This window comes from Varroa jacobsoni, unplaced genomic scaffold (assembly GCF_002532875.2).
Source record: "Varroa jacobsoni isolate VJ856 unplaced genomic scaffold, vjacob_1.0 scaffold_500, whole genome shotgun sequence".
NCBI classification, from domain to species: Eukaryota; Metazoa; Arthropoda; class Arachnida; order Mesostigmata; family Varroidae; genus Varroa; species Varroa jacobsoni.
The window spans coordinates 161502-184165 of record NW_019213402.1 but is presented as its reverse complement, the minus strand read 5'-3'; the positions used below and the strand labels follow the sequence as shown (position 1 = coordinate 184165).

The window sequence follows — 22664 nt, the reverse complement described above, 5'->3', positions numbered from 1 at the left end:
AGTTATTCTATGGCGCCATCTGGATCCATATCACTGGACGGATATTGACAATGCAGTGTCGATATCACGTATATGTTATTACAAACCGAAAGTTTTATTGTAACCGTCTGATGTTATAACTTACGGTAAGCTGAGCCCTAAAACTTGAAAGATTTAGTAGTATTTATTTAATTAGCGACGCTTATTCTGTTCTCTGTAACCTTGTCTCAATATATGAGTTCAATCGGCCTTACCAAGTAATGTGTTGTATCATCGTTGCCTCGTATTTTTTCTTTCCATTACCTTTTTTCCTTATAGCTATGCATGCTTGCTACGTGTATTCTCTAGCGTTGTTTCCTATTCACAAGGTTGATTTGACCTTAAAGGACAAGCTGAGCGGCGACGACTACGACATCAACCATGTTTGTCTTTTTACTCAGTGACAGCGTTGATGCTTCATTTTCACTTGTCAGACAGGCTTGTTCGTCTAGCGTTTGCTGCATTACTTGCTTTATGCCTTGCAACGTTCGCCACAAATAACAGGCCAGCACAAAGAAGCCAAAACTTCGACTCATTTCCCAGCCCCTGGAAAAAAGGACTAGGAGTCCTAACTAGGTCATTTACTTTCCCCTGTTTTTCATCTTTCTCACCTTTAAAGGCTCAACCTATTATACGTAGGCTATGTACAAACTTTATTTCGATGAACCAGATAAAACATAATGCGCCTATGGTGCTCCATATACCGTTCGAAGGCGTTACATACGCAGATGTCGTACCGCCAACACTTGTATGTCGGCGCAAAGAGGATAGCCAAGCAGCCGACACTACAAAAAGAGCGGTCAGCGGTAGCGTTCTACCGTGGGAAACATATGAAATAGGTGTGAGGCAGTACGCGGAGGTGACGATGAAAATAGTGGTGACGATTGCATACTCATCTACCTGCTCTATCGCTCATCTTATTTCTCCGCCAGGGAACAAGCAATTTTCCACGACCGTTTCTATAAAACGGTGGCCTCTGTTTGCCCCGGTATTCCTTTCTCTCTCCTTTGATAGCAAACGTCATCGAACCACTTGACAGGACAATTGCATCATACTAGTCCGTTTTTGTTGCTCGTAACTAAGTATGCTGGCATCATTTTGTTATGGTCTTTGTATAGTAGTGGCATCGGGCTGATCAAAGCGGCCCACTAATCGATTGGCTCACCATTCATTAAATTGCAGTCAGATCGGCCATTAATCTCTATTTACCACCTGTAATAACCATCACCTGTAAGCCTCTGCCTTCTCCTACGCGCACGAGATGCCGGCATGCCTTTATCTAATGATGCCCACAATACAGAAGATAAAAGTGAGAGTTATAAAAGGATGCGCATAAGCTGGGTCACCACCTGGTCGCATGCCGTGGAATAGTCTAGTTCGCCCCAAATACTAGAAAAAGTAACGACAGAGTGATATGCTGTAGCTTTCGAACTCCAAATGTGAAACGTCTTTTACAGGCGAAAAAGCTGAAGGGTAAGCCGTAAGCGCTATTCCCGCCAAGCTCTTTTATTCCTAGTCCGCGGAGAGGTATGTTCTGCTTTGTCGACGGATGCTGTCATCAAAGAGCACATATGCTCCATCTCTATAAACGTAATCTAGCTGCGCTGGTTCGCTTTCTTCTACGGCTTTTTCTCCGGTTGGCCTCATTTCATTGACGGACTGGCGTTTCCTTCTAGGAGTAATACTAGCTAAAGCAGCAACTGTAGGAGCAGCCTGATGACGCTACTAACCCCGAACGAAGTGGCCTGCAGTGGAGATACAGATGGCTTCCACTACTCCAACTCCAGTGTACAACCGGGCCCCTGGCATCTTTCGTTCTACCATGAAGCTCACCTAAAACGCAGCTAACTCTGCTGAAGAAAAAAAGCGCACACTGAGGAAAGAAAAACCTAACTATGGCAGACGGATATCTCAGTTGTTCTAAGCGTTAGCTGCGAGCGTAGTACATAGTACGTAGAACATTGGACTTGAGTAAGAAGTGTTAGACGTGGGAAAATCGAAGAGGCCGTGCAAAGGAGAAATCCTGCAAATCGAGCTTGTGAAAAGGTCAAGGTACGAAACTTTGCTGTTGCAGGGAAGACGGCAATGACCCTGTTCAGTGAGCTATGTCCTACCATTACAAGTATGCGCGAACAGACCCAATAAACGAGAGACTCCACAATAAACGATAGTTATGTAAGAACACACAATATTACCAACATGTACACAGATAATATAGTGCGAGAGTACATGCGCAGTTTGATATGTTCTGGCTATATAACACCAATAATTTGTCGGTTAGTGCCCTTTTGGATGTGATATGAATAAAAAGTTAACGTCACGACATTAGATGAGTCAAGTCTTTGACAAACCTATACAAAAACATATGATCCCTCTGTTACAAATACGTATTGTGCATGCTTAGTCTGTAAAAAACTTTATTCGATCTTAGATACAACAGGAGCTAGGTGACATGAGAGTCATGCTCTGATAACAGCAAACGCAGTCGTAATAATCCGCAAAGAATAACATCACGCCATTACAAAAGAAAACGTCAATAACGACCTCGAACAACGAATTACAGCATTATGGTATTACACGTCGCAGAAACAAGAGTCTGTTACATCTACCTAATATAGAATAGGTTTCAGTTATAAAAATAGAAGTCTTTCATGATGTAACTTAGCGTACACCAGCCATGTGCCCTTCCAGTTTGGTTATTTCATTTGCACGTCCACCATTGTCTCTTACCTGCTTTGCCTGGTTTTGTATCGTATGTGCAACGCTTACTTCATTTTGCTGAGATCTGGCAAGAGTTTGACTACATCTCATTCTTCCCGGGTCGTCTTCGCTCCCCCGCTCACCTCTCCTTGCGTCCTTCAAGAGTTTGTCCCTTCGCCCTGCCATTCCCAACTATTACTTTTGCGCGTACTTTTTCTGTTTGCTGCTAATAACAGTCTCTGACACCTGCCATTGACATAGTTAACGTCGTTACCGACGGCCTCGGCTGATCGTCTGCACTGCAACAGCAATGACAATGATGGGATGATCTTGCTACCACCGTTACTATCTAACGTTGGTGCTTTGCCTGATGGCTTGGCTCACTCTTACCGCCGAAAAATCTGTCGCCGTTAGAGCTAAGTAGGCTCCAGCTCGTTCCATCGACTACGAGTCTAAAGGACTGGAGCGCGGATATGGAAGAGAAAAGAAGTGTAATGAAGAGAAGGTGAATCGACCAGAAAAATATTCATCACTTGAGTCGGGTAAGATATTTATGTAGTTCATTTATTATTTCTCTTCAAACATCCGTTCCGTATTCGCCCTATTCTCTTGACCCAATTATAGCCTCCATCTTTCGTCTGTCCTTTTTGCCATGGATCTCGGTTAGATGGATGGCCATTTTCCCATTTCGATGATGACAATGACGTTTTTATTGATGACAAAGTATTCAGACGTCCCAGGTCCCCAGCGCGCTGGGGCGCGTCTCTATACGATTGGAAGGCTCACAGTAAACAAGGGCTGGCGTTGCTGGCTCTCGACAGCGTTCACAGATCGCAACTGCTACCGTCCTTCCGATCGGCTCCACTTGACTACTATTGTGATGCATAAATGCTGCTTGAGCTCAATAACCGCTTGAAAAAGGTGAAATTGTACCGATGTAGTCCCATCTCGAACGGGGAACAATGCTATAGAAATATAAATGTGGCGTCTAGTAACGAAGTTATGCTACAGTACAAATGTATCAGTTCTGGGCTCGCAAGATTATTGTTGATGCATAGTGTTTGTTGCAACAGTCGTCGGACCGGTGATAGCTCATTTCAGCATCAATAGGAAGAGCAGAGGAAATTTCGAGATTATCAAAAGAGACAACGCATTGGTGCTTCTACGGAGCCCATTTTTAGAGAACGTTCATGATGTAATATCGCAGTCGATTATAGGCTAGCAAGCATAAGTAGTGATACTGCAAAAACGCTTTTGGAAATGTATCGTAATTGTGGCTTGTCTAGTTTTCTGTCTAATCGATAGAAACACATGGTTCGTGGCACTTTTCGTACTATTTCGTAGAAATACTACACTTAGAAGTATCGCTGTGGCCTGAAAGATTGCTTTCACGAATTCTGCGGTTCAATTTTTGTATGAAACGTCTTTGAAATGATACGTTCCACATAGTGGATGCACGGACTTGGGTTGTTTTCAGTTCTAGAATGGAGCTTCTATTTTTGGTAATGTAAACCCAATGCATGAGAAAGGACCAACGGGCAGCGTGACTGTTGTCCATCTATTTGTATTTCTAACTGGAGCTGACCTACCTCATCGTCGTCTCCCTTGTACCCTTTGTCTCTATAGTTACTAGTTTTACGATGTTCTCGTATTAGATCGAATTTCTTCATACGAATGATCAATTGCGTCTAGAGTAGTCATACCTCTATTAAACCTCCTCAAAGTACAACTCGTAATGGTATTAAACATTACCTTATGAAGGATCCTTCAGACTTTGAAGATCCGCTCCATCTAGGGCTCTATAAAATAGAACTGTGTGAATACGGATCAGGAAGCCTTAGAAGGTCTTCCTTGAAAACATTTCATATGAAGAAATATCCGATAGGAGTCTAAATGAGCGGGTATTGCTTTCATTGAGTGGCAGATATGAAAAAAAACCTGTAAACAATTTCTCTGCAAGGGAGTTCGGGCCATATACGTATTGCAGACAGGTATATCTGTATACAGTAACTAATATTAACTGTCATTAGTCGTTGCCTGACAATTACAAATGTCGACACAAAAACCCAACAAAGGCGCTTTATTTTCATTTTCACCGCAACGGCATCATGATCACATCATTGTCAGCAGATTTATTATACAATTTATATAACTTAAATAACGCAGTCCATGCAAACGGACAACTAGTTTTTTACCGAGCGGGTTAACTTCAGCAACCGTATTATAAACACTGTTTTTAAAAATAATCCACAATCAGTCCCTCCACTCCTATGTTTTTCTTCGTTGGTACGCTTTACACAGACCGCAGCAATCTTTGTATCATGAGCAATGCTTGGTTGCGTAATCAGCTCGTTTGTGTACGATGATATGAACTGCTACAGAGAACGATTTCTTAGTTAACATAACTTTTAATGCTTGTTTTATGTTAAAAAAAATGTGATTGGACAGCCTTCGTCTTTTACAACTAGATTGATAAAAATAATCGTTCCTATGTAAATTCGCTGGCCTTCATCGTTCACACTAGTAAAAAAAAAAAATCTTCTACGAATGCACCCTTTGGAGGCTTTGTTGGAGGAAAAAAATGCAGATAGCTACTGCGGGCGGATTTTTTCTTTGCGTATAGATACGTTGGTATATCGCATGTTGATGCTGGTCTCGCTACAACCGGCTGCTATGACTTACGAATAGCATGTGCGGCATATACAGAATATGGGATGGGTTTGTTGTTGTTGTGGGACGATATCGGGGGGGCGGAAGTAGACTGGACGCTTGCACATGAACACTCTTTGAGGACGCGTCTTCAACCAGTAATCAATACCGAGACGATATGCGTAGAACAAAAACGATCATGACGGTGATTAGAATAATGCTATTCGCTTATAAAAAGCGTCACAATAACAATGTCTACGACATCGGCAGGAACTTCCCGGCGGGTGACTGCAGGTCAGTGATCACATGTTACGCACTGGCTTGCGTGAATCTGTCTACCTATTTCAAAAGCAAACACCAAGGCAGCAGCTGTACTGAAAAATGCACGGAACTTCAGAGTATAGCTGGCTACAAGAGCAAGAGGTCTCTGCATACGAGATTGTTTTGTCGTAGCGCTTCGAAGGGATATTTAATATGGACTTGTCGTTGTATTTGACGGAACAGTATAGGCTATTGGACGGAATGTCATATATAAGACGAATTTAGGTCAAGGTGATGGTACAGGCGTTTGCTGAAATTGTTCTAAGTTATATATCTGTACCGTTTGACGGAAGCAAGAAGTTAGCTGTCTAACTTTCATCTTGCTCTACTATACAGCGCTTATTATTTAAGTGTTAACGAATGATTGTTTTCCTTACCGCGTCACATTACCCCCGACCTCATACACACTATACAATGCAAACTACTTAAATAAAAGGAAGTAGCGCAGACGACTCAGCAAATTTTGCTGTTCGTCAAATGAGGCGTTCAGCTTACGGGGTATGTACGCCGCAGGGTATGAGTCCAAAAATAAATTGATGATTTTTTTAGATTTCGCTGAAATCAAGCGAGTATCAAACAAGTGAAATCTGTTTTAGTTACTTTACTAAGTGTGATTTTTAGTTCGGTACATTTATTTCTATTAATACTATGCTCTCTCGTGGAGCAAAGGGTTACAATATACGTCTTGTTTAGTACGTCCCGTTGGTAGATATAGGTCTTTCAACTGTGATGATAACCTTCAAAAACTCTACATATCCATGTAAAAGTAATTATATTACGCAGTTTTGCCAACAACGAAGGCATGCGAGCCTGGATCGAGCTGGGCCGAAGGGTTCTACTAGAAAAAATCTACGATCAATGAAACATAACAATGCAAACCACTTGCCGTAAACCTATATGTGGTAATTTTTTATTTAGCCTTGAATAATGGTTACTACCGAATTCAAGCAAACTATCGATCTTATAGAATATCACAATTTCTAAATCAAGCGAACCCTGTTTTTATTAGCGGACTAGCTAGCTAAGCAAGCTGGGCTAGTTATCAAATGGATCGAACAAGATTGATTTTCGTTACCACAGTACGCCTTGATATGTGCGCGTATAAGTAATTAGATAATTACTTATACAAATTACAAAGTGTTTATTTAAACTAAACATTCATCCATAGTTACCCGAATTCGTAAGTGTCGTTAGGTGCTTTCTTAGAGAATTGTCCTTTTGAAATAAATGTTAGCCTAATTAATAATTTGAATTCTTAGAAACAATAACAAAAAAACGAATAGATCACAACATGTTACAATAGCGTAACACTCCACGATCGCTATTGGAAGCATTTATTTAGTGATGCACAAACTCAGTAACGGCTTACCGCGTCCTATCGGGTCCATGGCTATGATCGGTTCGAAAGTCTACTGGAACTTGTGTCTCTTTGCTGTGTGTGTGTGTGCTTGCGATTCTAGCTACAATATAGCATGATAAGTTTAAGAACAGTATTGTAGATCAAGAGGGAGAAGATTATTACGTTCAGGAAACCTACCACAGATCAATCACGTACTGAGTAATAAGGACAAAGCTAACTGGAAATGGACAAACTGTAATACCGTTAATGATTTAGCACAATCGAGATTAGGTTACAGAAGCGCTAGTGGGATCTGTGGAACAACTGGAAAACGGAGTAGACGCTAGTGGCGTCAGACGATGGCTTATTATCCTGCGCCCCGGACTAAACTGGCGCGCCATAACGACTAGGGCTGAGAGCAAAATATGAACATTGGACACAGGACGATGAATCTGTGCAATATATACACGCATATCGGCCGAACCTCAAGCGAAACCAATCCAACTTCGGTTGTCGCGATCGCCGTTTCGCTGCAGGCAGCGACTGCAACGGACAGGGAGCACCGATTCCGCCGGTTATTTCCCTTAGCCTTCGTCTTACTTCAGCTATACCCTTGTTCGGGTGTTTTCCTTTCGGACCGATGAATGGTCAGAGCAGCTAGCCGTTCCTGCTGCCGGAAGTCAATATGATTTTGTCCTTTTCGAAAACGGAAAGTTCCTATTTCATTTGACCCATTGGGCAACAGATACTACTGTAACAGCAACTTCCGCCGCTTGTCGTCTTCATCGTCCTACAACACTATACCGCTGCGAGCCCTTAGTACTATAACGCCCTCGTACTTTACCAGAAGCCTATGTATGTATGTGTACGCTGTATATCGCGTGTCACAAAATGAGAGATATAGAATGGATATAGAGTGGTGCAAATATAAGCCGTAACAGCGTTGGGTAACGGTAGCAGTAGTTCATCCAATGTCACTTCGTTCATCATTCATAGACCTGGGTGGATGTGTTAGAAATGAACAGATCCTTTTCGATCACGTTTCGTCCCCTAAACGGGTTTGTCGCCGTCGTTGCCGTCATTGGCATCAAGGTTTTTAGCACCATTCCCCTTCCAGGCGGTAGAAAAGCGAGTGCCTGTAGAGGCAACGACTGACGTAGCACCGACTGAACCATAGAGCTGTTGCTAGACAGTTAGTCCGGTTAGACACAGCTCGCTCGGATGGAGTTGCCTTGCCCCCTCCTTCGCCTCCACCTTCGTTCCGTTGCAGGCAAGACAGGAGGGGCTCCACGACTCTAGCGATGGTCGACTGGACTGACACTAATCCGTTTTAGAGCGAGAACCGGTGGAATTAGAGAGGTCAACCGAGAAAAAGGCAGCGTTCCTGTCTCGTCTGTGAACCGACCAATGAGCTAGTAGTGGCAACGCGGCCATGCCGAACTGCGAAAACACGAAGAAGAAGGTCTTTTTCACCTCTCCACAGAAACAGTACAGCCACTTTTGTAGACTTTCTAGTCGCAATTTTACCCTTAATTCCCTAGTCTAATTCTGCCTTAAAAATCCATCTTGTTATAGAGAGAGAGAGAGCGCAAGCCGCCGCTAAACTTCTGAGCCACATACTTAGCCGGCCATTAATCTATATATAGGACACATACTCAGAGAAATGGACCGATTTAGACAAACCTGCTAGACGGGCTGTAGTAGTAACAGGGAGACACACACGGACTTAGCTAGTGTCAAAGGAGCTCCAACGTTTAGCCGACCCGGTGCTAACGGAAGCTACCATCGGATAAAAAGAACATTTTTTTCGTTTGATTTATAGCTGTACTGTTTCAGGTCAACGATTCTCAACTTTATGTATATTCTTAAATAGGCAGAGCTAGTAAACAAGGTTTCCAAATACCTGAAAATGCTCGTCTTTACTTGAAACCAAGTTATTCTATATAGCTTGTAGTGGTTCCCGCGCAAGTTTCACTCGTACTCCGAGGGTGATAATACCTGCGCAAGTAAAATGCTCGAAGTAGATTTAATGGTTGGGTAATCATTGTCGCCTTGCTCCCGTCCGTTCTTCATTAAGGCGACCGAAGGCGAATGACTTCGCATATATTTACCGCTAAGTGTGATAACAGTGTTGTATATGTTAAATTAAGCTTCTTTCTTAAGATTTCGAAACGGTAGCCTTTGTTCAATCTGTTGATATTTCATAGTACCACTATTGGCAGCTGCGTTTATCTGTCTACTTGCACCTAGCCTAAGGGTTTTCTGCCTAGCCATTGTCACATGACAGCAGGGGCACAGGTTCGAGAAAGAACTTCGGGGTGAGTCGTCTTTTTCCCGCCTTTGGGATCGAGAGGTAAATAAATTCAGTACCGGGAAAACTGCACGAGTGGAGATCGAGAGACACTATCACTCGTCACAATCGTCTCGGATAACTCCTTTGGATGGAAGAGGCAGATAAAAATTATTCCTCGTTAGGGGAATAGAGCGGAAAAAATGGCTCGTGATTACGCTGGCACGGCAACACGGCTGACAATGGCATGAATAAGAATCTATTGGAGAGCTGAGTACCATTATTTCAAAGCAGTTGGAAGCTCCTCGTCTTCCAACCATCGACTGGCACAAAATCACGAACTAGCGTGTAATGGCGTCTTGTGATAAAACGACGAATCGAATACTAAACATAAATCAGATCTGATAAAATCTTGAAATTAATTCCACAACTATATTTCCCAGGTCACTGTAGAGCAGCCGATCACTTGCCTTCTAATCGTGATAATGCGTAACGTAAGTTTTATAGAGAAGGCTAATATCGTAGTCGCGTCGGCGCTTTTTTCTATCGTAATTAAACTTGCATACGTCAAAAACAAATTTTCTCAAAAAAACATTTTTTTTCTCAGTTTACCGTATGGTGCTTTTCTCTAATCCAATGTATCTTTGTACGCTTTGAGTGATGCAGTGAATAACATTGATTTCAGCACATTCATTATACATTATACTAAAAACTAATTTAGATAATAATGTTTGTGCACATTGACTGTATGTATAGCTGGTTCTTCAATGTTTTTCGGCTATAAATATGTGTTGTTTCCGCGTTCAAATTCAAAAAGCATTAAAATCTACGGTACCGTTGTTTAAAATATTTGTCAAACAAGCGAAACCCAGCTCTTCATAACGATATCATCATATTTAATATTAAATCTTCTATTGACTGAATTTGGCTCGCGAAGCACTCACACTAAATGCAAGGGGTCTCGATGTAGCCATACGATAAACGAATGAATAGTCGATTTCCGTTAAGGCCAGTATCATTTGACGTCAATCAGCTAATCCTAGTGTTATAATAACAATTTTTATTATTACGCGTACATACACAGAAATACGCCTCATCCAACTGGTCTTGGATTTGCTGACAGGCGCCCGCTGATTGAGCCTGAGCAAATATTTACTTTATGGATAGAAAATCAAGTAGGCTTAACCTAATTACTGGCAGTAAACGCAGAAAGCTAAGGGACGATCTATAGAATTTCCCAACTGCCTTCCCAACTGCTGACGGTTATTTTATGTTCCTCAAGTTCTTAAACGCTACGCTGCTCCCCTTTACACGTTACCCGTAAACCAACTGTGTAAATTTGGTGTTGAGGTGTGGATCAGCCGAGCTCTAAGAGCTTTTTCTTTAGAAAATCGATTCCTGCATTCCTTCTTTTCTGCGCCACACTGTTTACAAAGATACGTACAAACCATGGTAGTACACAACTGCCTCTAGAGAATACGGTTTTAAAGGTTTGTCAAAGGAGAAAATTCGTTTCCTTTGAAACAATGCCTTACACTATACGTTTCATTTTCATCACAAGCTTAACTAATCTTTAGAAACTCATATCTTAGTGGTATATACGGTGTCCGTCATCTAGCCCGTCGGCTTTCATCGGAATTTTGGAAATCGGCCCAATTTGCTGGATGTACAATGTTGCTATCAGGCAAAGTGTAAATGAGAGATGCTTTTTTCCGGATATTTGAAAGACAATGGAAATCCATATAATTTTTTGTGTTTCCTTTACATTATACCCTGGAAGCTTGCAGTTCTATCTAGTCTCGAAAAATGAATGAAACAGTCGAAAATTTACAGCAACCTTTACTACTAGGATGCATTCATGTCCATGGGATTTTTTAATATTAGAAGTAAGTTCAGCAAAAAAAAAATTGGTTTCATAGAATTTCGTGTTAAGTGCGCAGTCTTTAATTTGACAAAAATCATGACAGATAACAGGGAGTCACGTGCTAACTAACGATGACCCAGTTCCACCATAACAGTAAAATTCTACTTGATTTTCCGAATCTTCATATCCGAATGTTACCCACCAGTTGTCCCATTGCTTGTAGTTGATCAACGGAAATGGGTAACGCGTAGCTGATTATTCAGACAGAGCTATAAACACTAGATGTGCTGCCTAGTTTTTGAGATTATTTAGAATCACCTCATATATAATTCTTCCTGCTGACATGAAATTTATACCCGATCGGAGTAGAAAAGGCACACTACAGAATACGTCGGGTAGCCACAACTGTTGTTGAACGTTTGTTGCGCCGTTTGTCGACTTCGTGTACGCAGAGCCTTCACTTAGCTTGTATTGTTCGCCGTTGCTCGTACTAGTTACAGGAACTTTTTACTTAAACCCATTGACCTGACATGCAAGTTCTGGCTTGATTTACTACACGGCCAGACATTCATGAAGATTCTTTTTAAAAAAAAAAGACATATAGCCGAAAGTCAAACTTTCCATCAAAAATAAGGAAGAAAGCAAAGTCTTATTACGAAATTCGTTTTCCGTATTATTTTTGTCTAGGCATTCTTAGGTAGCCTGTAGATGTATTCCACAAAAAAATTATGATACATACCTGCAAGTAAGAGGGTGCTACAGTTTTCATCAGCAGCAGTTCAGTTAGAGCCATTGAGATTTAACACCGCTTGTGTTTCCCAACCTGTGAATCCTGAAGTTACAGCAGCTAAAAAGTTATTTCAAGGTCACCATTGCCATATCACCACTATTCCATCTATAATACTATTCAGGCTATGGGCAGCGGCAAAGTAAACGTTCTGAGGTGTGATCACCGCAGAGTTCGAACGGCTGAACGTACACCTCAGACCGCCGCTTCATAGCATGTGCGTGTATAATAGAAAAGGTTTGGAGCAAATAATAAAGAGCCGCACTGCAATTCCAGTAGGAGAGCTGAAGAGAAGGGGTGGTTTAGGAGAGGTAGGATAACTTAAAAGCGCTGCAACGGCAGGACACTTCAGTGTTTTGAAATCTCTGTGAAAATAAGAACGGAGGCATGCGTGCTTGAGGAGAACGCCAACTGTTAGAGTCCGAATCGAGTCGAGTAATTTGCCCAACGGCAACGCGCGGTTACCGAAAGAAGGAAAGTTATTGCTGCAAGAATGCCGCTACCTGCAGTAAGCACGGTCCATAACTTCAATGAATTTCGACAAATTTGGAAAGATATTTGGTTGCGCAAGAGAGTTTATTGCGGCAAGACGTGTCTCCTCGTCGTGGTCCTGCAAACCAGCCAACATGCCCTTACTTAGGCCTGAGGGTGTTGGCACTGGAATGAAATTAAAGGTTGCTCAAAATTACTCCTTCAATTCGTGGAGCAAAACATCGTCGTAAACGAAACACGCTGTCAGACATTATACGGAGATGCATCAAACGTTCACTCGGCATAGTGTTTGTAAGTGGATGGTAAGACCAGGAAATATAAGTACTGTTTTATCCTAAAATTAAGCATTACTTCATATATATATATATATAGAGATCATCTGCGACACGTTTCTATTCAAACTCACCGTTTATAGGATAGAAAAGTAACTAGTAGGACCAGGCTACAATTCTTTACCGATAAAACTTTTTCCAAAGATAGCCCCATGTAGTCGTATTAGCTTCACAATTAACAGTTAGACCGCTAATTTTAGCCTTTGTTTTTAGATGTATTTTTGAGCGTCGCATCTGCAGCCGACAGTGTCACATTGCGTTACACTATAATTTGACGTTATGCGATATCTAAAATACGTTTTTTTAGTTTATAAGTTTATATGGGTGATTTGCTTAAGTCAATGAAGGTGGCCCTAGGGACTTTATTTTTCTGCAACATGGCGAATTCGAAAGTATGTACAGACTGAACAGCGTGGATAATTATCCTCCAAACAATTTAGTTGTGATAATGAGTGAAGTTGTGTCCTGTCTCATTGAATACACCATCATACAGCCTTCCGTGCCACAAATTATAAACCCTAGCATACACATTTGTTAATTCTCGTTCTCATAATAACTGCCATTTCTTTTTACATATAAGCTGTAGCAGTATGCTTATCAGCGTAGCCGTCCCTGGCGTAAGCTCCTGAAAAAAGGTGCGGGTGCGGAATATCAGCAATCATCTGCGGAAATGGTTTGTTCACAACCTGATACTGTATTTCTCTCGTGACTGCAACAAAAAAGAATATTTGCGCGAACGCCTCAGGTTATTCCCCCGAAGACCTTTTTTAGGAAGTCTGTCTCCGAGATAGGAAATCAGCCATTAACCAATCCTTATGCCAGCCCTATTGGAGCTTGTAAGCCGCTGCAGTAGAACCTATACATAACCAGCGTTCACGATGCTTAATGCACGAGCAAGTATGCCACAAGTGTTCCCTAAATAAAATCTTCATCAAAACAATTGCTACATCTTCCTGCTATACCACAGCGTTACATATGAATGCATATCAATATAAAAACTCAGATATGCACCCTCGACCTTCCGCATGATTCTGTGTCGTTTGGTGTTAATCAGGGTATGATAATCAATCCTACAGTTCCATCGATCGGAGCGCGCTAAAACCCTCGCATTGTCTACGATGCGCATTGTCGCCGCTGACAAGCCGGTGCATGGAATAGTTAGCGTGTGAAATCCCATGCATTTCCAATGAGCGGTATTTTTCTTCATTGTCTTCTCATAAGAGTCCGTTGACACCACGCTAGATAAAACCTGGTAGCCTGTAGCGCTGTTTTTTATGCAAATATCTACACTGTGTTTTAGGACAAAAAAAACTGCATCAAGCTAAAATAGAGTTAGGGGGCGGCGGCATCAAATACCATCATCGTACATGCTATCTGATTTACGCCATACACGAGCCTTGAAATAAATGAGAGGCGTTAGGAAAGGTCCAGCAAACGACGCTATTCACACCTGCCACTGGCTACTTCGTTCAACATCGAGTTCTCTGTCCACCGAGTATTTTCTACTGGCAAAGTTTAATGACACCGTTACGTACGCCTCTTGCTCCAGGGCAATGACATCAGAAACCGCACGGCAATGGCGACAACTGGTCGTTTCGTAAGGAAGTCACGATGAGGGAAAATTGCTGTTGGGAATTGTCTAATGGCGGCTCCGAGGACGGCGATACAAACCGTTCTGTGCCTCCTGCTTAGATACTAGAGAAAACGAGCGATGACGGTCATGCTGCTCACATTATCAACATGTGCAAAGGTTGACGATCAAAAGTGGCAACTTTAAACCTAGCTTGTTAGGTAGACTCTTTAGGCCCTCACTGGCGGGTATCCTGCAGGGCGACCAGGCTTAAGGGTGTTGCCGGTGGCGTTATTACAACAGGCTGATTTTCCACGTCTATGGACTGAGTATGGTACAACCTAAATATAATCCCCATTCGGAGAAGCTCCAAAAATACAGCTGTTAACTAAACCTATTTGCATTGTTTCGTATGTGATGTGAATGTTTATGCAGTGCTGCATAATGTCTGCTTTCACAAAGCGTTTTTACGGCATTCACTATTTGGCACCATTCAAATTTGTACAATCAAGCGATATAATCTTGTCCAATGAGGCTGGAAATGTATCTTCTCTAAGCGTGTTTTAGAGTAAGCCCGCTGCTGTTATATGAGAGTATTCCAGCTACTCGCTCAATACGCTCTAATGCCAGAACCTGCTTTACGTTCTATAGAATACATATAGTAAATCGTCAAGTGAAGAGTACATACCCCCCTGTAAATGTGCGCACCCACCATTATTCCTATTTAGGTAGGGACGTAAAAAAAAAACGCCGCGATCTAAGTAGCAGCGAGTGTCAATGCATCGAGTACTTTGAACTAGGTCGGGAATTGGAAATATGTCAAGTCGAAGAAAAATTATACAAAAAAGTATATTATAACACTGAACGTCAGGTTCAGATAGATAAGTTTAGAATTTCATTTTGCGTCAGTGCAGCTACACGCTACCCATTTTTGCGTTTCCAAAGCTTCAAAAACGTGTATTTAAAGTATATGTGAAACGACCGGTGCTATACTACGATGGAAGGCGTATTGCTGGCGCTTTGTATAACATAGATAGGATCCTTTCAGGTGCCATTTGAGGGCTTTTTGTAGGAATTGCTTTTGCATGCTTCTGTTATTATAATAGGCAGTGCACGCACATTGCCAGAATAACGATATATTATGAATATTTTATACTGATTTGAACTGATCCAGAAACGAACGACAACTGGTATGAGGGAAGCATGTAACGTTTCCCAAAACAACCAATTACCCTATTTAGACGTATCGAGCACAGTTGATCGTGTCAAAAACCAAGCCTCTAATTAATACCAAATGAACCCTACAATATGGTATCATCGAAACTGCTATGCTGGTTAGGGCAAAAAGGTATCACCCTGGTTTGCTTCTAGTCAATAAGATGATAAGCCTTGGGAAGATATATATTAGCAGCCATGCAGCTCATTTTCCGGACCTAAGAGGACTTTTGCATCAGCATACGCGCTGAAGAATATGGCTTTAATCCATAAAAGTCACACATACCAGTTTGAAGGAATATTCCATACGATATCACAATATAGCAAGCGAATTAGAGGCGACACGCCGCTCCTACTAAAATTGACGAAGTGCAGAAAATATAATTATGACTGCGCATATTACGATAGCGTTTTTCAGAATACGGTGCAATTTTGAATGGAGTGAATCTTGATTTATAATAGGCTGCTGTCCATGGCAAGTAACTATGATGGCACTTTTACCTTTAAATAATTAAGTAGTATATACTCAATGATCAAGCACCGACTAGATCTTAATTGTGCCTTGTAATAGGCCAGGAAAGGCGAAAGAACAGTTAATTATCCCTACTTTCATAACCATACGTTGGCTTAGCACATTTGATTTGGACTGAGTTGTAAGATTCGATCGTTTTCTCTTTAATATAAGTTATACATCATAATGTTGCCATGAGTAAAAACACCTAGTGTTTTCTTTTCGGCTGCGTAAAAACTGCATTATCTGTGTGCTGCAGCGCAAACGCTGCTAGTAAACGTGGTCCCTTGTGGGCCCTGAGTATCCACATGTTATACTTCAAGCATGTGTATGTCGAATGGGAAATCCTTTAGGAAAAGTTTGCTAAACTAATGCTAATGTTACGTTTTGCAATTAAAGTTTGTCAAAGTCGAAGACCGCCCAGATTGCCTCTAAACGCCGTTGATTCATTCTCAGCAAGGATAACGCTCTTACTGCTATAGAATGCATCGTCACAGCTAACAAGACGCAATGTCAAGAGTAACAGGCTTAACTTAAACCTGAATTTTTAGTCTCTCAAGCCGCGACGATAAGCTGGAAACGCGGACAGGTACTGCGCAAATTTCAGCGATGACTCTCTGTTTCACAATGAGTGCACAGAACACAAGTTTTCCCAAAGCGCTTGCATTAAGCAGCTTCTACTTCTAAATCACGTTATGAATACTGAAAAGTACAAGACATAAGGAAGGTGTGTTGCGGATCTAATGAAGTCAAAACCCATTCTACTTCGGACATGAAATATCTTGCAGCGGAAGCTGGCACCAACTACGATATTAGCGGATGAATGGTTAGAAGCCAAGTGATGTGGATTGCTTCTTTACGCTTTCTCATTCATCAGTTGTTCGTTGTGCTACTCTCGAACGACTCAACAAACAGGCTCATCATGTTGGTCGTTTCTTGTTCTTTCGGTTTCGTATGCCCTGAATCTGCTTAGACTCTTGCTAAGTCATGCTCTAGTGCTGCTGGAGAGCAAAAACTTAGTTCTAGCTATCAAACACCTAAAGGTCCCCTGACCGGTATCAACAGCTCATTCACAGATTCGGGCGACGTATGAAATTTTGGGCATCATATTTACTCCATCTGTCCTAACCTTAGATGTCAACACGTTTAACCATCCGTTGTTGGCCGTCGTCAGTGTCAGACTCGTTAGAAGACACATTGCCTCATCCTGCCAAACCTTCAAGCTGCCTTTTCTATCATCGAAATAAACTCTTCTGCTAGTACATATCTTCCGTTGTACTTCCCTAAGCCAGCGCTTCCCTCTAGCTATTGCTCTGCATTGCAGTGCGTAGCGTTCCTGTTTCTGAGCCTGTCTTCTGGGAGTCATTTTCTACACCGTTTCTCATTCTTCTGTGCCTTTTATTAATTTTCTGTGCGTTTCCTCTGGTCTCGTTAACGCAAGGGAGAGAACGGATTGGCCAACACGCCGATTAGCAGAAAAGAGAAAAGGACTTATAAAGGGGTACCTGAGTTAAGCAGCCCCCACTTTCATTGGACTGGAGTTAGCCAGCGTTGCAATACAACGGCTTCGTTGGAACCTGGCACACCAAGACATGTTTTTGCCAAGCATTTCCGCTGTTAACTGTCCCGTTTCACCCTTGTTTACGAAAAATGAGATTCTCGTGCCTTATGAGAGATGCCCATACAAAATGGAAACTGAACCAACACAGAGAGAAGAGCCTGCCTCTAGCATAAGCTATGCACTTTTCATGACTGTTTCCTTTCTACGTTTACCGTTGGTGCTGCATGCTATTCATACGCAAAATGCTCCGTGCCCGCCTCTCTTTTTTTGCCCGTTGTTTCCCGTTCGGCTTTTTCTTTTATAACGGTGCACGTAGCAGCTCGTTCCCTTCCTGTCATTCATATACGTATTCTGAAGAAACGCAAGTAAGGTGTGCACGATTTCGCTGACAGCCGCACCAAACTGACGGCAGTATGTGGAGGAGTCACTATACAGAAAGAACGAGAATTTGTACCGCATGAGCTGGAAATAGAGAAGAATTTACGAAGCTTTTATATTTCAGTAAAAGGTAATGTCGCGTCAAGCATTCTCCCATTAAAGATATATTTCGCCCTATCCATCCCGCAAAATGGAAGCCGAAAAGCACTATGTGTTCTCGACATGCAAATTCAGTAGGCACCGTTGCGGTTTTCAAAACAATTCACTATGATATAGAGCTGCTGTCCCAGCAGCACGGTTCTGTACCCTTTTGCTACGTAATAGATACGATCGCAAAGTTGTTGCTACTTGGTTTTATTTAATCATCAAAATTAACTATTTATCTTCTAACCTCTGTTCCGAAATCGATCGAAACATCAGTTGGCTACATGTGAACGATTAAGCGAGAAATTTTGTGGCTAGCAGCTACTGCTGTACGCAGCTGTTGTAGTCTTTTTGATTAACAGGTTGTATGCACGGGTACAAACGAATAAAATTTACGGCCTAAAAGCGCCTAGGTATAACCTCTGTGTTTGGGGTAAGGTTCCATTGAACACCTCGTCAAGAGGGTCGCTACTAACATGGCCTACCTTACATGCCGATTCAAAATTAATTGTCGTGTGCAGAATGGCATTTTATGCCATTTCAAGGTCATCGTATGTATATGCCTTAATTAATATATATATCCCAACTTGCCACTGAACAATCCTTAATGCAGAATAATTTCAAATATCCGAGAAACTGCGATGAGTAATAATTTTACTGTTGTTATTTTTTGCAGCGGAACTACTACATTCAAGGGATTTCTTTAAATATTTGTCTATTATCCTTAATAGAACACGAACAAATCGGAATTGGTAAAATGACTCGGCAATGCGTGATCACTTCGAAAGATTGGATTCAATATCGTGAAGGTATATTTTATTTGCTTTTCTCCTAATAAGTAAACCGCGGTTTACTTGAGCACGACAGATACCTTATTGGTTGTCACCCTGCTATTGTAAAAAAGGAAACTCTATTTAAATTGTAACAAGTAACAATAATGAAATCGGTAAGCCACCTAGGACACACTCTTTTATGGCCGCAAGCTTTTATGATATCTCTGTTTCTTTTCTCGGAGCCCAGAGAAATCACTATTTACCGTGGCATTGCTTTGCTAAGCACTGTAGCCGTCTTATTCCTATAGTGCGGGTAACTCGTTGACCTTCTCGCGGACGTGTAACGTCTTTTATAAAATACCTGTAATTCCAGTGAGGAGGCTATATATTATAGCTAAAGTCACTATCTCTTTCTGCATTATTATAAAAGTCTGTCTTTACGCTGCTAGCACTTTAGCCCATATCACATTCTGCGGTATTGAATGGTCCTGTTAAAAAGTTGAAACCAAGAATACTTTTTTCAACGTATTTTGTCTACTTTATTTGTATGTAGTAATTTTGAAGAAGTCTGATTTCTCCTGAGTAGATACAAATATTTTTTTCAACGAACGTAGCCATCACTTTACACACAAATCTTACTATACTGTTTTTTGCTGCTATGCACGTTTGTAAAAAAGCGTACACTAAGCATTGTGTCTACAAGTACAGACATCCTAGGGCTAATTGTTCCCAATTATCTTTATCAACGGCGTGAAGACCTACCAAATGGCTTGAGCTTATCAGCAGGCGGTTGAATGATTGCGTGACGATGACTTCGATGGTTGACTTTGGCTACAACTGGCGCACTGCTCATCGTGCCAGTCAGCCATAGCCATAAAATAAAATAAGCAATCTTCGTCGTCATCATCGTTGTTATGGCGGCTATCTCAGCCGATGTCAAAAAGTTAAAGACACGCCTCGACCTGAGATATGCAGCACAGATTTAACACACTCACTCACACGAGGATCGCAAGACACAGACACACACTTCCGGAGGGATAGGTGCAGGAAAGCACGGAGCACAAAATCTTCCAGTAGCCGTTGAGCGTTGGCAGTCACATCAACATAATAACAATGTAACACAAGACTTTTCCTGCATTTGCATGTTGATTTGTACACGATTATCCACGAAGAGATGTTGTCGAAAACGATGCTGTTCAATCCAGCGCTTTCCTTGAAAAGCAGCCCTCGCGATGGTGATACCGCCTCGAAGAAGTACAGGGCAGCAAGATTTATAGGATTTTTGATACTCTCGAGGTAGTGGGGCAGAAAACGGACGCCGCGTCAAGGTCGAAGACGGTGGAGTTTGTCGCAGATGTGAAAGCGCCAAGGTCGAGACACGATCCAATTGGGTAGTATGTCTGTTGTCGCAAGAGTGCCGTTCTAGCCTATAATACCGTCGAAATGGCTGTCCTTTACAGCGATACCGTTCGGCGCTGATAATAAAAAAATGACAGCAGCTCGTACTGTACTCTGTAGAACTACTGTTTGCGTCAACAAGGATGACGGATGCTACGGTGAAGGTGCTGACGAGGGTGCTAGTTATATTACCAGTGAGAAACGTAATTGAAGTGTCATTAGTTGTGGTATTAATAATCCGGTGCGGGACGCGCACTTTGGCATGTGACAACGGCAAGACACACATGACAGTCACATCACAGGTGACGCAGAAGAACGCGCCAAAGATTCGGTGATCGCTCTAGATCAACAATGTCCTTTGTAGACATGTATTACAGTAGAGTATTCCAGAGGTGCCTTCGCGCACTGTAGCTCACGTTCTCCCGAGGTAATGACGGAGAACACATCAATCAATTCTCGCATTGCACGTCTCGGGTCACTGCTCAGTGACTTACCGACGATTGAACAAACGCAAGAAAATAAATTAACGGTAGAAGGCTTCGTATAATTAGAAATAATAACTCATGCAACAGCTACGCGTTTAGCTCTCACACGAAACCACTAGAGATTAGAGGTCATACCATAGCACATATCATGTTGATCTTTTGTCATATTGCGGCCGTGTGTATATTTGTTTTGTGTATGTGTATGTGCGTGCGTGTATGTTTGAAGGCCTGTCCGCGGCTAAAACTAGTGCCGCTAATATAACGTAGACGCAACGAACTCCGAATAGTACTGGCTTGACGGCGAATCTGGAAGCCCAAGAACAGGCATTTCTGCACTGCGAGTAGCCGCTAGGTGGCGGGAGCGAGCCGCTTCGACCCTCTCCGACTCGGCCCGAACATGCAGCCGTTGTCTAACCCTCCTCTATCCACTAGACGGAGTCTACTCGTTAGTTTTTAAAGTTGCGGCGAGGGTGGCGGGGAGGTCAGTGGAACACTGAGAACCTAAACTACCCTGTGCGACAACACGGCTTCACGAAGGCTGTATCATAAGAGTTGTCCTGCTGCTGATGATTCCCTTGAAGTGAAAGCGTCTCACAACGTGCCGCAGCCGCCCTACACAGACATCAAAACGCCGCATACGGAGTCATATTGTACATATATAGAACATTCCTGTGACCAGCTGTTCACTATGTAGATGAGGCAATCTGCAAAGATGTCCAACTAGTTTGTTGGGTAATTTTGCAAACTTTCTCTTCTTTGCACGTTTCCCGATTCTGAAGCAGACCTCTCGAAAAACGTATCCTATTGGGAGAAATTACAGCAGCTTCCTGGGTCGCTGTATGGGGCTCTTCCGGAAAGAAATATTTGTGGGGTTTCTTGCAAGAGCAGGAAGAGCATTCTTTATGCCATCAGCGTATGCCCACATGCTTGATGAGAGCTGTTTGATAGGAAGGTTCTCTATGGCGTTCCATAGTGCTTGTTAACTTCACCCAAGGTTTTATTAAGGATACGCCTGATCTTTGAGATTCAAATTAGAGATATGAAAGGGCAGAGCTTCAAAACGCAGCATCACTTTATCAGTTTTTGTTATTTTCATTTGACATTTTTTTCTTTGCTGAAATTCTGAAAAATAAATTTCTATGAAAACATGCAGTATCTGATTAAGAGGCTATAGCAAATTTCGGTGTAGAGTACCCAATCATAATTAACATTCTGAGAACAGTCCATGTTTCAACATTATACGTTAAAAAACGGAACTTTTAAAGATGAATTACAAAATTATAACGCTATAGCCGGTCTGACTGAAATTAAGAGAAAAAAAAAAAAGCGAAAGTAATTCTGGTAGAATTTTTAGCATAAATTAAACCCATACATACTTTTACTTCAACCGTGAAAACATGTTGGCATATTTCAATTAGGAATCACCTTTCCTCTACAGTGAGAAGAAAGGTACTTTTAGGGGATCGATATGATAAAAATACACCTGGTCAAACCTTTTTGCTAACTACAGAAGCATATACCCCTATATTGTTAGAAAGTAATAGGTTGATCGCGAAGTTGCACCTCCTAGCGGACAAAGATCAGCAGCGAAAAGAGGTTGTTTTTTAAGGCGCCGGGGTTGGTGAGCAGCACTAATTACCTAATTGTCTTTTAGACACATAAAAGAGAAAGAGAAGTGGGCTACATTGGCACAGGAAAACACTCCAAGGGAGAGACTTGTGGGGCGCGGGAAAGAACAAAATAGACGAGCACGTCACAGGTAACAGCTGGTGAGGCGACTTGCTTGCTTAGCGGATAGGTAAGCATCATCCGAACGACTAAAGAGGAAGGGACCATC

The 22664-nt window shown here is 42.0% G+C and overlaps 1 protein-coding gene across 2 annotated transcripts in view; it reads right to left on the bottom strand.

Annotated features, from left to right (window-relative positions):
- LOC111260984 (uncharacterized) overlaps positions 1-21137 on the bottom strand; it is a 44424-nt gene extending 23287 nt beyond the window's left edge. For both annotated transcript variants that reach the window (XM_022834118.2, XM_022834119.2), the window contains exon 1: positions 19707-21137. In XM_022834118.2, coding sequence (XP_022689853.1) covers positions 19707-19851 — 145 coding nt within the window. In that variant the 5' untranslated portion in view covers positions 19852-21137. The remainder of the gene's footprint in view (positions 1-19706) is intronic.
- Between the last annotated feature and the right edge of the window lie 1527 nt (positions 21138-22664).